Source organism: Musa acuminata, chromosome BXJ1-4 (genome assembly GCF_036884655.1).
Source record: "Musa acuminata AAA Group cultivar baxijiao chromosome BXJ1-4, Cavendish_Baxijiao_AAA, whole genome shotgun sequence".
NCBI lineage: Eukaryota > Viridiplantae > Streptophyta > Magnoliopsida > Zingiberales > Musaceae > Musa > Musa acuminata.
Window position 1 is genome coordinate 40,181,856 of NC_088330.1, and position 16,707 is coordinate 40,198,562.

A 16,707-nucleotide genomic window follows, 5' to 3' on the forward strand; every position below is an offset into this window, starting at 1 on the left:
TAAATGGCTTCTCCATCGCCTGATCCAAATCTTATGAGCTGGTTGAGAAAGACAACTGCAAAGAAGATCTTTGCTCAGCTTCCCATCTGCAACTTGTGATCACATGAAGGTGCTTCTTGGTCTACGGAAATCAGCATGGAGACGGAATAAACAGACGAGGCGCAGTGATCTGAGTGTAACGAATTCTCGTCCTTTTAGTTGCAGCAGCAAAAATGGTGTGTGACCAGTAGCGTTTTTTGGTTCCCATCCCGGCCAAGAAATTATGTCACATCTTGATGTCACCTCCATTGACAGCGTTCAACCACTCTTCAACTTGGAGATGGTGCTGCCGGTCATATGAAAGAACTGTTCAGTTTCTGTACATGTTACAGTCATCCTGTCTGTATCTTGATAAGCTCCGACCATGGATTTCTTCTTGGAAAGCACAGCTTGCTGATGGACCTGACTGGTGAGAAGGATAGCTTACTAGAGTATTATGCCCCATGTTAGCAATAAGAATCATAATTAAAGCAAGTTGTTGTATGTATTATGTTTAGTTTAGTTGGTTGGTGTCCTTGTCTTCATCAAAAGAGTTGGATATCCAATCCCCCAAAGGGGTATCACTCTTTATTTTATTGTAAAGATGCTGTGATGAGTGTTGGGAAAAAGGAGCTTTATTATGCCAAATCTTGATGATATCACACACCAAAATATGCCTGCTGTTGTTAGAAAATGGGCAAGAAGATAAGGTTGGTTCTTTGTCTAAATTTTTGAGATCCATGTATGCATCCCTACAATCTTTCACCACAGATGATATTTAATATTCAATTAATTCATCAAAAGAATAGTACTAATCTATGGTAAATAATGATGATCCGTAAACCAGAAGTTTTCTGATATGAGCTGTTGAACCGAAACTGTAGCATGTGGATTCGAGCCCCATGTCGCCAAGATGCTGGTGCAGGAGAAGACAAGAACATTAAATTTATGCTTACGTTAAATATCGAGCACGTCGTCGGGCGGCGACGGCGGCATTGGCGTAGGCGTCGGCACGTAGTTGTAGTTGCGGTAAATGCATGTGATGAGGGGAGGGCTGGGCGTTTCCAAGAGCTCGCGCACCGTCGGCCACGGTGCGGTCAAGGCGAAGGGCGACGATGAAGCCGCCGCACCGTAACTGGGTTGCCTGCATCGACGGCAGCAAGGCGCAGAGGAGGCGGCCACCGGAATTTGGGACGTCGAAGAGGAGCTCACCGATGGGGATGTGGGAATGCAGGCCGTCGTTGCCGCCAATGCGTGTCGGCATCGCAGTGGAAGGGGCAGGGTGTCGGCTGGCTCAGTGCATCGCATCCAACCCGAGATAGACCCGACCCGGTTTAGATCCGATATGGGCCAATCCTTATGATCCACGACAAACAGTTTAGGTTCGGATCGGACCCGAGACGATTAAGTCCGACAAGACACAGTCCATTAGTTAGTCAAGATTTGTTGATTCGAGACAAAATTATTTATCATAAGTATCTCGAATTAAATTGATTCATTAAATCGGTTAGCTGGACATTCTATGTTTGAATAGTAACATATTTATTGGGATTCATTTGATGAAATTAAAGTACTTATGCAATTTTCTGAATATATATATATATATATATATATATATATATATATTCATATTGATGTTTATAATATTTTTTAAAAAACATTTAGAGTGCTTTATTGATGTATTAAAAATACTGTAAATATTATTGAAAAATATTATAAATCATGTCATGTTATATCTTTTTAGTTATCATTATTTATATATTATTATAGAATTATTATAATAATCTATAATATAGCCAATTTGATGCTTTTGACCGTGTCGGCATAGAGACGTAATTTTATTAGTGGATTTGGTCGTCTTTACCCATTTTGGATCGATCTCTTATTGCGAATTCGAACAGGACAAACGTTCGCCTGGTAAGGCCATGTGGCATGTGGCTCCAGAATACAACAAAAGTAATCCTGTTGGTGACCCAAATGTGTCCCCTGTTTTGCCCTTTTTTATTCCTCACGTCCTTTCCTCGTTTACTTTCTCTTTCCTTTTGGTAGTTCATCCTCGTGTTACATTTAAAAGCTTTTGAAACGAGTTGATAAGGTACCGCTTGATCGGTCATCGGTGCGATTGGTAGGTAATTTGTTATGTATCCATATGATTTAGTCTATCAAGTCTTTCATATTTTTTTTATATGAGAGACTAAATTATTTTATCAGTATTTTTTCTTAAAGTGAAGCCAAGTACTCGTAAGCCCATCGAATCTTTCTTATTTTCACTTCTTTTAAAGCTTATATATTCTGAAAAAATAAAAATTATATAAATACATCCATCGTCTAAAATAGATAATTCCTCATGAATCTATATATCATATCAATGATCGATCGATCAAATAAGTACTGCATTTATCTTCGTTCGGTTTATCTATAAAATAACAATAGCATTTGATATCTTCCCACGTATCAAATGATCACGTAAAAAAATAAATTAAATAGTGGAAACCATCATGACCGTCATTTGTTTTTTTCTCAAAACAGGTTGTCTTTGATCGAGCGATAGAAAGACACGTCGATTTGCTATTAGGACAGTCGCACGATGTTGATTGGCGCGGACGTCACCGTCGCTGGCAGCTGCATCAACCCTTGTCACGCATCTCCAAATCCCAGATGTGTGGCCGAGATCAGGTTGTTGACTATTACAACAGAAGTAGGAATCCGAGGACAGGTTCAACCCGATTTGACCTCGAAACCTTACCCCACCACCTGACTACCACCCAAAACACCGCCGTCCATCTTCTCCCATCCACCGTCGATCGAACTCCGAGTGCGGAGCAGCACGCGATTTCCCCGCGGCACCCAACCGAAGTAACTGTTCATCGGACATTATAGCCCCTCGCTCGCTCTCTCTCTCCCTCTCGTCTCTTCTGACAGTAAAATAATGCATAGATAAGCAAACGGATGGGGATGTGCGAGAGAGAAGAAAAGGAGTGTGTGGCTGTGAGGGTCACAGGCAAGAGCTTTCCAAACCCATGCAGCAGCGCGTTACCGACAGTCCCCAGGGGCAGGGGCAGGGGCAGGGGCGCGCGCTCACACTCTGGCTCTCCCAACTTTTATGGCTGCCATTAAATCCCGTTCTAATGAGGACAGCCTAATAAATCCACCGATGGAAACGTAAATCTTTTTGGATCCCCTTTCTCGCCTCTCCCAGCTCTTCCCACTTTGCGGCCTTCCTTTTCTTGATCCGGGTTGGATGAGGAGGAAGCTAGCTTAGGTGATCCGGGCATCGGACCGCGGAAAGGTGGGGTTTTGTACGTCTTCTTCCTTTCCCCGTGTTCCTGGATCTGTAGAGGGCATCCGACATGGGATTCTTGAGCTCCCTGTTGGGTTTCTTGGGGTTCGGAACCGGAATCGGCGTCGGGCTGCTCATCGGCTACTGCTTCTTCATCTACTTCCAGCCCACGGATGTTAAGGTAGGATTCTTGATCCCTTTCTCCGCCTCTTCCTTGATGACCCTTTTTGGGAGATCTCTTCACGTTTCTCGACCTTCTTGGCTTTCTTTCTTGAGGGTTTTGTGTTGCCTCATCGGATTCAGATTGCCGACCCTTTGCAGCAGAGAAAAGAAGTTCCCGTTGTAATGTTCCATCTTTCTTTCTCTGATGCTTTTTTCATCACCTCTAAGGTTTGCATCATCAGGTCGTAGAAATCCATCGGCGTAGTTTGGATTCATGAGATGTTCCCTTCCGTTCTTGTGGTTCATCAGGTGAAAATTGCTACTCTATCAGGCTATGTCTTTGGGGAAATATCCAAGGCCCCCTTCGTGGAATCTTGCTCGATGTCTGCATGAGCACTGTAGGGGACGATTTGGAGAAATGGGGCGTGTTTTGCCAATAAATAGACACTCTATGCCTACTACCCAATTCCACCTCTAGTATTGAGAATTTAGAACTGCAGTATGTGGTACATGTATATTTGTTGCCAAGAAAATAAATAATTCAAATTGTAGTTAAAGAACTTGACCTATGAGAAAAGATTGATGGCTAATTTGTGGTAAGGTGTGATAATAGTCTGCCAACTCGAGCAATATGTCAAAGGATAGCTGTTGGCATGTTCCTTTTATGTGTGCATTTCAGCTCTGTCAATAGATGTCATGTCCTTGTTATTTTTCCAGTATGCAAGTTGAGATACAAATATACTGAATTACTGATAGTGAAACAAATATACTCAGGATCCTGAAATTAGGCCTCTTGCTGAACTTGATTCAAAGTCACTGGAGCAGATGTTTCCTGAAATTCCTCAATGGGTGAAAAATCCAGACTTTGATCGAGTAAGAAATGGCATTCCTCTCTATTTCCAGTTCATATTTATGTCCTGTAGCCTGTTGATTATTTCAGAAACTAAGCTTCTTACGGTTTTGTCCTTGAAGATTGACTGGCTAAACAAGTTTCTCGAGCTTTTGTGGCCATATCTCGATAAGGTGACTACTCTTGAAATTTTAGCAAATTCTTCGAGTGTTTACAAGATCCGATGACAGTTTTTATCATACTTACTTTTCTTTTTTGGCTTCTTTCTTATCTAAATATTGCGTTGCAGGCAATCTGCAAAACTGCAAAGGAGATAGCAAAACCAATTATTGCTGAGAATACTGCCAAGTACAAAATTGACTCGGTTGAATTTGAAACTCTCACTTTAGGTTCTCTGCCACCTACTTTGCAGGGTCAGTGTTACTCTCATGGTTACTTGGCTTTTTACATTAGATTATATGCTAACCTTAATCTCACATTCTCTCTCTAGATATCACCAGGAAATCTTCCATATAATTGAGACAAAATAATAGTGAATTTCTGCTTTTCGTGCCACTTAGTTTTTGGTCTTTGGACTCTAATTTCAGATCATCCGATATAAATATATCTTTGATTTCTTAAAAGCGTAAGAATCCTTGTATATATCAGTTCAGATTGTTTACATATTTTTCATTTAGTTGGCTTGAGAAACTTCGATACCAGCCTGCACCGAAATCCTTTTTACACATTGCTTTTTTCTGATCTGATTTATTTTTCTTCAGTGTTCATATTCAACTCTGCACTGCATTCGATTGACATATGCGGTTCATAGATATTTATCATAGGTTCATAAGTCTAAGTACCTTTACTAAATTGTACATTATATTTCAGGAATGAAAGTGTACATTACAGATGAAAAAGAAATAATTATGGAACCATCACTTAAATGGGCTGGAAATCCTAATGTCACTGTTGTGGTTAAGGCATTTGGACTAAAAGCAACTGCACAGGTTTTTTCTTTCTTTACATTCATTTTGTGAAAGTAAATTAAATTTGACTTTTTGCTTAAGCTCATGTATTTTGGTAACCGATGACAGTCATCCCTAACAATTTTCCAATTCTTAACTCTTTTAGGTAATAGACTTGCAAGTATTTGCTACACCACGTATTACATTAAAGCCACTTGTCCCCAGCTTCCCCTGTTTCGCAAAGATCCTTGTATCGCTCATGGAAAAGGTGAATGAGAAACAGAGCTCATCTTTGATGCTTCTTATTGTTCTAATCATTTTCCTATTTTTTGACCAGTCTTATAATATTTTCACCTCCTGTACTCTGTTGTAGCCACATGTTGATTTTGGACTAAAGCTTCTTGGAGCTGATGTGATGTCAGTGCCTGGTCTTTACAGATTCGTTCAGGTGTTTCACTTGTTTTGAAAAGTTGATCTTCATATCAGCGTTTAAATTGTAATTTTCTGCATATAATGAGCTACATGTTACTTCTGCAGCTGTCTTTTCTGCTCCAGTTATTTGCACACTTCTAGACTGAGATTTTCACTGGAAAACTGACCAAGAATTATGATGCTCAAACTTGTTCAGAATCAGGATTATTAGGATCTTAAAGTAAATAACAACAACTTATGTTGAATGTTCACACTTCCAAGAGTGTAGAGAAGCTATACCTGTTCTTGACTTGCTTGTGTTTATTCTGCGTCCTTTTTGAATGTAGCTACGAGCATCAGCTGTAACCCAGAACATCACCACCCAGTAGTGACATTTATACAGCATTGGCCTATGTATCATTGTTGAAGAGATGTGTATATTAAGTTTGCTGTTTGTGCCTTCGTTTTATTTTCTATGTTCCTGATGTACATTCTTTTTCTCTACATTTATCCACAGGAGACGATCAAGAAGCAGGTTGCCAACATGTATCTTTGGCCTAAAACGCTGGAAGTGCCAATAATGGACCCTTCAAAGTAGGTTTACCAGATTCTTCTTTTTATATCTTCACCTCTAACTGACTTCCTATATTAATCATCTCTTATGTGCTTCTTGCAGAGCTATGAAGAAGCCCACTGGTATCCTAAATGTGGTTGTCGTCCGAGCATATAAATTGAAGAAAAAAGATCTTTTGGGCAAGTCCGATCCATACGTAAAGCTAAAGCTCGCGGATGACAATCTTCCATCAAAGAAAACAACAGTCAAGCGTAGCAACCTTAACCCTGAATGGAATGAGGAATTCAAGTTGGTTGTTAAGGATCCAGAATCTCAAGCTCTGGAGTTGAGTGTCTACGATTGGGAACAGGTATGCCTTTGTACTATATCTCTTTGGTCGGTCATCTACTGTCTTGTCTCATGATGTGCTGTTTTGTCCATATATTTCTTCCTCTAGGTTGGAAAACATGAGAAAATGGGCATGAATGCTATCCCATTGAAAGATCTCATCCCTGACGAGACAAAATCTCTAACCCTTGAACTGCTCAAGAACATGGATCCTAGTGATCCTCAGAATGACAAGTTGCGTGGACAGATTGTTCTTGAGGTCACTTACAAGCCATTTAAGGAAGGGGAAGTTGCAAACAACATAAGTGACGGTGAAAACGATGTAGAAAAGGCCCCTGAAGGCACTCCTGTGGGTGGCGGCTTGCTTGTGGTCATCGTACATGAAGCTCAAGATCTTGAGGGGAAGCACCACACAAATCCATATGTTAGAATCCTTTTCAGAGGAGAAGAGAAGAAGACCAAGGTAGAAATTTATGCAGTTGCCTTGCTGCATTCATCAGTTCCAATCAGCATCGCACAAGGTATCTTATTTTGTTGTAATTGTATGCAGTACATCAAGAAAAACAGGGACCCGCGTTGGGAAGAGGAGTTCCAGTTCATGTGTGAGGAACCACCCACAAATGATAAAATGCATGTAGAGGTTCTCAGTAGGCCACCAAGTATTGGAATCCACTCGAAGGTATGACCAATATCTTTCGCATTCGAGAATTTTGTTACTTTGGCTCTTCTATGTAGTTTCTAGCTTTATTTTCTGGATCATCGTTTTGCAGCGAAATGGATCCAAGTCTAATGCATGCTTATCCTGATTATCTTTATTTTTTTTGGTTTACCTTCACTGTAACTAATTGATTATGTTACATAAAATGACATGCAAAACTTAATTTGTCCAATTAAGAGAGCCCCCGAAGAGGCTATATACACTCTGAGACATCCAGGCCAGCAACATTGTGGAGGCACAAGGTTGTTGCCAAAACTCATAATAAACCCGACGAACCTGTTTGTGTCGGTGTTATGAGTTATTTATGTTTTATATCATATTGACAAATAAAGTAAGATTAGTTGTGATATCCTAAAACTGCCATGAGGCCTCGAAGGGACCCCTACTACCCTTTGAATGAGTGGTTGTGGTAAGAAAATATAGGAGTTTGGGGAACCAATGTATGCAGTTTCTCCCTACAACGTGCAAAAATGCATTTGCCACTGGAATGCTGATGGCAAAGGAGCAACTTTATGATGGCGCACCAAATCTAGCCCTCTAAAACCTAGCAATGCACAGTTTTCTTTTCCTTTTTATTTTTTTTTCAACGATGGCCTGTCTATATGTGGGACTTTGCATTGCCTGCGAATTGTCATATGCTGTTGTTCATCAAGAGTACTTGCACAATAGACATTAATCTGGAGCTTACGAATGTTTATTTTGAAATTATTTGTCAGGAAATTCTGGGGTATGTCGTCATCAGCCTTGCAGATGTTGTCAACAATAAGAGAATCAACGAGAAATATCATCTAATCGACTCCAAAAATGGTCGCATACAAGTTGAGCTGCAGTGGCGGTCATCATAGTTGAGCCACACTGTTTACTGTCTCTACAAGGAAATATTTATTGAGATCTTGTGGCGTACCGCATGCTGAATAATTGGAGAATAAATTTCTGTATATATCTGAATCAGAGATTGCTCTCATCCCAAGAATTTCTGTTTACGTTTTCATAGCTTCATAGAACTTTGTGTTTGAGATTTTTCTTAAAATTCTTTTTGAGTGGTGTAAGCATGTTGTCTACGATGGTTTGTCAGAAAGGAGGGGTGTGCGCATTGTGAATTTATCAGACTTACCAAGTCCATTACTTTTTGTGTGTAGTGAGTGTCGGTCGTGGATCCCGTGCCTGTTGCGAAAGATACGCATGCACGGTCATGGAAATGATTCATTTGGGATTTTCTCCTTCCACGAATAGATTTCATTATTTATGATAGACAGTAAAGACGACGCAAAGCTGTTGTAGAAGTAATATGAACAAACAGTGGAAACCAAGTCGACGAAACAGAACTCGATTTCACATGCATACATATTTCAGGTGAAGGCAATTTTGTTACTTTGGCTCTTCCATGTGTATAAATACAGTATTATTTTTCTGTATACATACATATACATATATACATACATACACAAAAGATCACATCCACTCCCATAAGAGAATTGATTGACCCTAACATGAGGCCAAAGCTTGGATTTAGGTAATAAATCACAACCAACCAAGTTAAAAGAAAATGCAACTTTACCATTGGAACTCAACGAGAACAAACTAAAATCTTTTTAAGTATATCAACAGACATGTTCCTAATCATGAAAGGAGACCTGTAATAGAACACCCAGAGAAACCTTAGGCATTGTTGTTTACCAGAGATGATACTGAGTTGGAAGAGGATCAGATACAAGTAGCATAAAAAGAAACATCCCTGAATATAAAATGTTGGATAGTCCACAGGCCATAGAGATGTCACAGTACAAATTCGAGCTCCAAAGAAAATGCAGGCCCTCGGTCCACCGCCACAAGAAACAAGTGGCACCCAAAAGAAAGATAATTGTTCTGCAAGTAAAACAAAGTTAACACAGGGGTAGTACAAGTTATAGTTTTTAACGATAAACTTTGAGATTGCTGAAAAAGATTGGAGAGATGATGGTGACATATAGCATGCTGGTAAGCAGAAAAGAGTTCAGCAAAGCATCAAGCATGAAGGAATGTGCAAGGTTTACAACTCGGTGCAATATCAGATACATAAATATCAGCACATTATCTCAGCCGTTGTTGAACAATGTTCGTGAGATTTTTGTTTTTACAAAGTCCTCATTACAGAATTAAAAAAAAAAAAGGAAGCAGCTAGAGATATTCAAACATGTTAAATCCACTTACAACTCCTTTTTTAAGGTATAAGAATATGCCGCTAGAAAGGAAACAAAATCGTTATGAAGGTTCAGGAGACTACAAATAAACCCAGAAGTAGTTTTGAGATAAGATCTAAACAACAATTATTACCTCAGATAACAAGGCATAAGCAGCCTAAACTAATCCTTTATTTATCACCTCCTTTTTCTGAATCGTCTTCCTTTTGCTTCTGCTGGGTCTGAAAATACAAGCAAAACAAACACTAGGTTCAGCATCAGAGCTTCACGTGTTAGAAACACATGCAATTGCAAATAAAAGCACAGGAATAACAACCAAAGCAGCTTAGCAGGAAAAAAAGGGTCATGTACAAGAACACTCATGTGTACATCACTTACTAGGTACTTTAAACGCAAATGTACTTTGTGCAACTAATTGGAATATTGAAGCCACCTAATTTCAAGTAGGGACAAAATCTAGAACAAAATTCCAGAAAAAAATTTCATAAAAATCACCATACCAAATTAGGGTCTAAGAGAAGGCATCTATATTATTTCTTACAATTTTATTTTAGAAACTATGCATCAAACATTATATCTTTCAATTTAGTTTTAGAAACTAGAAATCATGCACAGTTAATGAATGCATATGATATATTCATGAACAGCTTAGTTCATAGAGGACTCAAGGGGGCCATCCTATTCTTATATATCACCTCTAAACAAGCCAGCTTAAGCTTCTTATCTCTCTATTAAAATTTCTATCCTAAATTTATTTACTGCTTCTTATTGGTGGATTAAAAAAATTCAACACAACCAGGAAAAACCTCCAAACTACCACTAAAAATCATTATTATTATCTTTCAATTAATTTACAACACTAGCATCCATCTCAACATCCTCACATCCTTAATAACAACTTTTGGATATCTTGTTTCTTAATATATTAACACAGCAAATTCAACTTTATATAATTGTTCTTCTAATTGGAGGATTACAACAATCACAAAACACAGCAAATTCAACTCTTCACTTTAACTATCATTCTTTTATTTAGTAAACGTTTTCTTTTTCTTAACTTTATCACCTGTTGAGCAATGCCATCATTTTCCTTTGTTTATAATTACATTCTCATATATTCTATCTTAATCCTACTTAATTTTGAACTATGGCTTCTGAAGCTTAGTTCCAGAACTCTAAATAAAGTTTGCCCCCGGTTCACTGAAATCAATAGACAAAATCCATAGGAAATACTTGATTGCATGTAATTCCATCCTAAATATGCCATGCATCATTAGTGAAAAACAGTTAAGACTTTGAGCTGACTTACATTATAGATATATTATGATTGACTGTGGTTTTTGTCCACATTGTTTTCATGACAACAAGCATCCTTACTTTAAATGTTCCACTACCAAGCAAGTAAATATATTCTCCAGTTGATCTTCTTGTTACTTATTGTTCATATTAATTCTGGTTCAAACGGCCTCAAGAGTTTCAGTCTGACTCAAGTTTTAAGTTCATAATAATTTACTAACTTCAATAATACCTTTTTTATAGCTCCTTAATACAACCATGAAAAGAGTGGGCCACATAACCTACCAGCTTTCATTTTTTGAAGAGGACCCTTAACTTACCCTAATTTTCCTTCCATCCAAATAGCTTTTAGTACCATCCTTACTCTCAAGCAATTTCTAAAGAGATGTCACAGTATGCAGGTGGTCAAGTACAACAGTATATATGTGGTATAAGCCAGCACATGCATTTCAAATATTCAAATATAAAAATTGTATGAAAAATAAACAAGTACAAAAGAAAAAGCAGATAGATAAATGCTACAACTAAATTAAAAACTCGTGGACTTATATTCTTACTCTTCACGAAGTTAATTGTATTGACTAAGTTATACATCATCAATCAAGTTTAAAGTATCAAAATAATACAAACACATAAATGGTAATAATGTTGAAACATGTACCATATATGTGATCATATTTTCAAGCTCATGCATTGGTATATGTGGTTGTATATGCATCTGCAGGCCACATAGTCGAGAGAAGTAATTTGGTAAAGTATCATAACCATCTTTCCCTTTTGGCCTATTTTTTTCTTGTTAGACTCCCTTCAATCTTAATTATTCATGCTCCAAAAAATAACCTGAATTTTGTTCGTCTTTTCTCTCACTTCAGCAAGTGAGTAAATACTATTTGTACCATCTTTAGAACCTAATTTCTTGTAAAATTTTATCATTTACATCAAACTAAAAAAAGGTGGTATTTAACAAGAACAATACAATAATCAATATACTTGTAAACAATAAAAGGTTTTGGAGTTTCAGTCCAAAACAAACCTCTGATTGGCCTTGTAAAGATGCCAGAAAATCCTTCAGTGAAGGATCATTGGGGTCAACACCAGGAAGCTGTGGGAAGAAGCTATTAATATATAGCAGGAACAATTACTTCAAAGTTACAATAACTTCAGCAAAATGAATATTACCGAGTTTAGGATAGATGAAACAAATGATTGGTCCTCAAGCACCTTGCTCATCTCTGACTGGGATGACGAGTCTTTTGCAGTTTCTTGAACAGACATTTGAAGGGCTGCATGCAATAGGGTAAAACTTTGTAAATCTGCATAAGCAGTTATCGAAACAAAATGCACACAGTTGCAAACGTGTTTCTAGAGGATATTGCAAGGTAATGCATCCAAAGAAGTAAAAGTTGTGAAACTGAACGGGAAATAGCAAATAATCTTTTGGAGAAGATATTAGATTAGTTTGGCTCAAATACTGAAGCCCCCCCTTTACCTGTCCCTTGTTCCTTGCTTTTTTTATTATTGTCTTGAAATCATCTAAAGATCAGTTGGACATAAAATTTAATCATATATTTCAGGTAGTATCAATTTACCAAGTTTGTTACGGTAGAGTTCACCCAATATATATTCAACTCTGTAACATTTTATATCTTTCTGAAAGTATTTCCCAAACTGCAATATAGAAAAGAACATGACATCAATAATACCATGAGTTCTAGCACGTAGAGAAGATTATCTACCATTTAAGTGTCATTAATACATGGTCAAATGGGCACCATGTAGTTAGTCACCTGGCAATTAGCAAAAGTATAACAAACAGAACAAAATACATGCAGCAGAAGATTTTCTGTAGCAGGCTATTTTACCAATATAGTGACTTCTAGATTAGAAGAGAACCCCAAGCACTTCCCTGTGAGGTTCTCGAATCAAACATCCAATTCATATCTGTCTCAGACATCAAATACAAGTTTGGTGATTTCTCGACCTTATCACTAAAACACAGTCGGAATCAACTAGAAAGACTCCAGCTCAACCAGAGCCTTTCCGTTTGTGCAAACTGGCCCTTATAAGAACAGCAAACAGTTACATCTTGAAAAATGTAACTTAACAAATTCTAATCGAAGGGCTCATGCCGGGAAATGCTTTCTTTTCAATGTGAAGATGCTGGAAAGAGATGGATGGTTATAGGTACCATAAGGTAAAAAGGAAGGTACATAACAAGGAAAATTATAATCCCGAACACATCTAAATCATGGAAAACAATGATTACGATAACTAAATCATGGAGCATAATAAATCAACAACATGGCCTAGTAACTCCCATCTAGGAAACAAGTGTACATAGAGTTGGAGTGAACAGTATCACTAAATACCATTTATCATTTACACACAGCAAATAATAAGTTAAATATACAACCTATTTGTAAAAGAAAAGTAAGTTCAACCAGTTTAAACCTGAATTCATATGAAACTACCATAAGGGTTTTCAAGTGTTCTTAACCACCAAAGCATGGATGGCCAAAAAAATACTTTTAGCTAATAAATTTGTCAATAAGATTAACCACTCCAATGCAGAAATCATATGAAATAGCACCATACATATCCTAGAACAACAATTAAATGCTAGAGATGATGAAAAACAAATCAAGACAAATGAAAAATAAATCCTAGTATACAATAATGCCGTCGCATCCATTTCATGGAAAAGACAGGTTGTAACCAAGGTTCACATAATCAAGACTGGTTCAGAACCAACAGTAGGAATTAGAATTTGGATTGGTCTTGGATTAGCCAAACAGGTAAAATCAGATCACGAAAGAGGGTTATATCAGGTAAATCAGATATTCAACAGGTTCTGTTGGAATCAGCTGCAACATCCGAAAAAGACACCACACGGCAAGATTAGGCAGAAATCAGCTGGGATAAAAAAGATCAACCAAATCTGGCCTATCAGTCAGTAACTAACTGAATTGCTGAGATTGACCACATATCAACAACGATTAGAGGGAGCAATCACTTCTCGTACTTTGCAACCGGGCTCCATGAACCCCAAAAGAATTGAGATTGGCGCAGCCAGTCCCAATATAAATTGGCTAAATTGGATCAAGATTGTTTAATCCCACAAATCATGCTTGGAACAAAACCATCTATTATGTCTTACTAATTTCCCAAACATTTTAATTTGACAAAAAATAATTGTGACAAGAAATAGATAATAAGCATGCTCTGTCTATCTTCAGGTAGATTCAAAAAGTAGCAACAGCATTTGTATCATACAAAGTGAGATTAGTATTTAGTTGTATATAATCACCATAGAGATGTAGAAGCAAAATGAGATTAGTATTTAGCCATATATAATCACCATAAAGACAGAGAACAAGATAGATACAAAATTTTGCGATGGTAATTTAAAGGTAACAGAAACTAACTATAGGACTAACCATATGCCAATTCAGGATCTTCTGCCGTAGCATCTGACATGTCAGCATCAGTGATATCCACACTGGTGGACTTAGCACCATCCATGGACATTGCAAGAGCTTGTTCTAGCAATGCAGCCTCATCATCCTGTTAACATTTCAAGTGCATTCAAGTATAACTAGTCGTTCTTTTGTGTAAACTCAAGATATGAGAGACAACGTGGTAAGAACATATCAAATAGCATAAAGAATCCACCATAAAAGAAAATATTTTGTTCAAAAAACTCAACTTGTTCACTATAAAGTTGAAACTCCTCTTAAACTATTACACTAATTTCTATTGCATTTGCCTAAAAGTTACTAGTTGCTAAGAACTTCAGAGATTTTTATGGCTATTAAAACTGAAAATTTGACATTAAAGGTATAAGATTTGACAATTTTACAGCTCATCAACACTTGTAAAAAACAAAATGGTTCGAAAAAGAAGATATAAAGACTAATTAAATGAGAATTAAAGGTTGGTACGACAAAGAACACACCGTTAAATTTTGCTTTTTATCATCAGCCACAACAGCTGAAGTGTCAACTGCTTCAGTCATAGCTGCATCCTGGGAACTTGAAGCTTGCTCCCCTACTTTCTCCTGTTTAGCAGCCTCTTCAGCAGCCTTTTTTGCAGCAGCTTCTTGTCTTGCTCTTTCTTCTTCCATGGAGATCCTCAATGCCAGGGCCAATTCAGGATCCATGTTAGGATCCACACCAAAATCAAATCCAGACATGCCACCAGCTGCAGCTGCTGCCGCTGCAGCAGCAAAACCACTCCCACCTTCCCCATCTCCAGTAAAAATAGGTGTGCTGTAAATGACACAAACAAGTTATAAATCATGGATCAAAAAGCGTGATAATGAACTTTCACAAATCACCACAGAAACCTGATAAGCACATCAGAAAGGGCACTTGGACTAGGTGGAACATGAACTATGTGACTGTTGTCATTATTGTTCACAGCAGCAACCAAGGCCTCCAACTTTTCAGGTTTCCCATCATCAGATTCTCCAAAATCAACAACATCCAAAGCAACACTGTTCTTTTTCAACTTTCTCCCAATTGCCTCCAATGTCTTCTTGTCATACTTGATTGGACTTGATATATCCAAAATAAGTATTAAAAATATGCAAACTAGTATAAGTAACATCAGGGAGAAAGAAAGAAATCAGAATGATTTTGAGGATACCTTCCAGCAAAAACTATGATTCTTTGTTTCTGTTTCTTGTTTTGCCTGTGTTTAAGAGCCAACTGGGCTATCTGTATTCCTGCAGTCAAGTTCATTTCACCACCGATTTCCAAACCTACACACAGACAGCAATATACAAATAGATAAGACAGAAATATACAAATATACAAATTCTTGTTAATCATCACTTGTGTAAGAAAAGAAAATACTAGTTCTGTCATGCATAGCTATAATACAAATCTAACATAGCTTAGAAGCATTTGAAATCACCAGTGTCAATTACAAATACCAACCACACAGAGCAAATGTTTAAAAATAAGGTCAAACTACAGAGCATATTGGTAAAACATTTGACTCAAAATTCATTCAGCAAGTCTAGTATCATCCCTAGATGTCATCAAATTTTCTCAACAAAAGATTGACCAATTGACACTAATATTTGAATTCCTAGTTATAGCAGATCATAATCAGAGGTGTATGTCTTAACCATAAGCTCTACTTGTCTGATTTCAATAGACAGCAAGGAATCAGAACAACCGACCAATTAGGTGTTAGGTTGAATAATAAACGCACTATAGGCACGATGATGAAAGGTTCAGACCAAGTATGGGAACAAGAAAGATTTTGCAGCAAAAACGCCTACCATGCATGCAAGCCAGGATCTTTCCAAGATCACTCGTGGGCGTCACCAAGACACGGACCCCTTTCCCCGCCATCGTCAGCACACCCACCGTGTTCTCCGGATTCGACTGTCAAAACAATAATTTGAACTCCAAAATTCGCATTACAACCAATCGGATCCCAAATGAAGACGCCTCTAGACCCTAATTTCCAAAAACCCAAAATCGAACCCGCTCCAACCTTCGACTCAAGAACTTTCGTTGCAGAAAGGGAAAGAGACGATCACCTGAGTTTTAGCTCCGCATATGAGATTGATAGCGTCGGCCTGGGCTTGGTATCGACTGGGCGAGTAGTCCCCATTCCGCATCCACTCCGAGTTGTCGATGCAGATCATCGTGGCCTGCAAAAATCGAATCCAAAATACTCAAAGAAAACCCTAGCAACAAGTAGAGATCGTGCAAAGAGGAGGCGGCGGAAAGAAAGGAAAATAAGAGATCTAAAGGGGCCAGAGAAGTGTGACCTCAAGAACCATGGCGATGCGTCGAAGGGCGAGAAGGAGGATTAAGATGGGGCAGGAGAAAGGAAGAGAGCTTCGGAGGATCAAGAACCAACTCTTCTGTTGTTGTTTGCTTGCGGCTCAAACCAACCAGGCTTTGAAGACAAGAATTGGGCTAAA

At 38.1% G+C, this 16,707-nt stretch overlaps 2 protein-coding genes across 2 annotated transcripts; one reads left to right on the forward strand and one right to left on the reverse strand.

Moving 5' to 3' along the window:
* The first annotated feature begins 3,024 nt into the window (after nt 1–3,024).
* On the forward strand, nt 3,025–8,336 carry LOC135668567 (synaptotagmin-2-like). The gene is made up of 12 exons (XM_065178534.1): nt 3,025–3,479; nt 4,235–4,333; nt 4,433–4,483; nt 4,600–4,723; nt 5,181–5,299; nt 5,424–5,525; nt 5,631–5,705; nt 6,186–6,262; nt 6,345–6,591; nt 6,679–7,032; nt 7,120–7,248; nt 8,004–8,336. The coding sequence occupies exons 1-12, from the start codon at nt 3,369–3,371 to the stop codon at nt 8,130–8,132; spliced, it is 1,617 nt and encodes a 538-aa protein (XP_065034606.1). The 5' UTR covers nt 3,025–3,368; the 3' UTR covers nt 8,133–8,336.
* Nucleotides 8,337–8,823: 487 nt separating this feature from the next.
* LOC103982720 (26S proteasome non-ATPase regulatory subunit 4 homolog) lies at nt 8,824–16,697 on the reverse strand. Its single transcript, XM_009399719.3, has 11 exons — nt 16,552–16,697; nt 16,318–16,431; nt 16,054–16,159; nt 15,411–15,525; nt 15,109–15,318; nt 14,719–15,031; nt 14,201–14,327; nt 11,943–12,046; nt 11,797–11,865; nt 9,601–9,688; nt 8,824–9,153 (listed from the first exon to the last, which is right to left on the reverse strand). The coding sequence occupies exons 1-10, from the start codon at nt 16,561–16,563 to the stop codon at nt 9,638–9,640; spliced, it is 1,221 nt and encodes a 406-aa protein (XP_009397994.2). The 5' UTR covers nt 16,564–16,697; the 3' UTR covers nt 8,824–9,153; nt 9,601–9,637.
* Nucleotides 16,698–16,707: the final 10 nt, after the last annotated feature.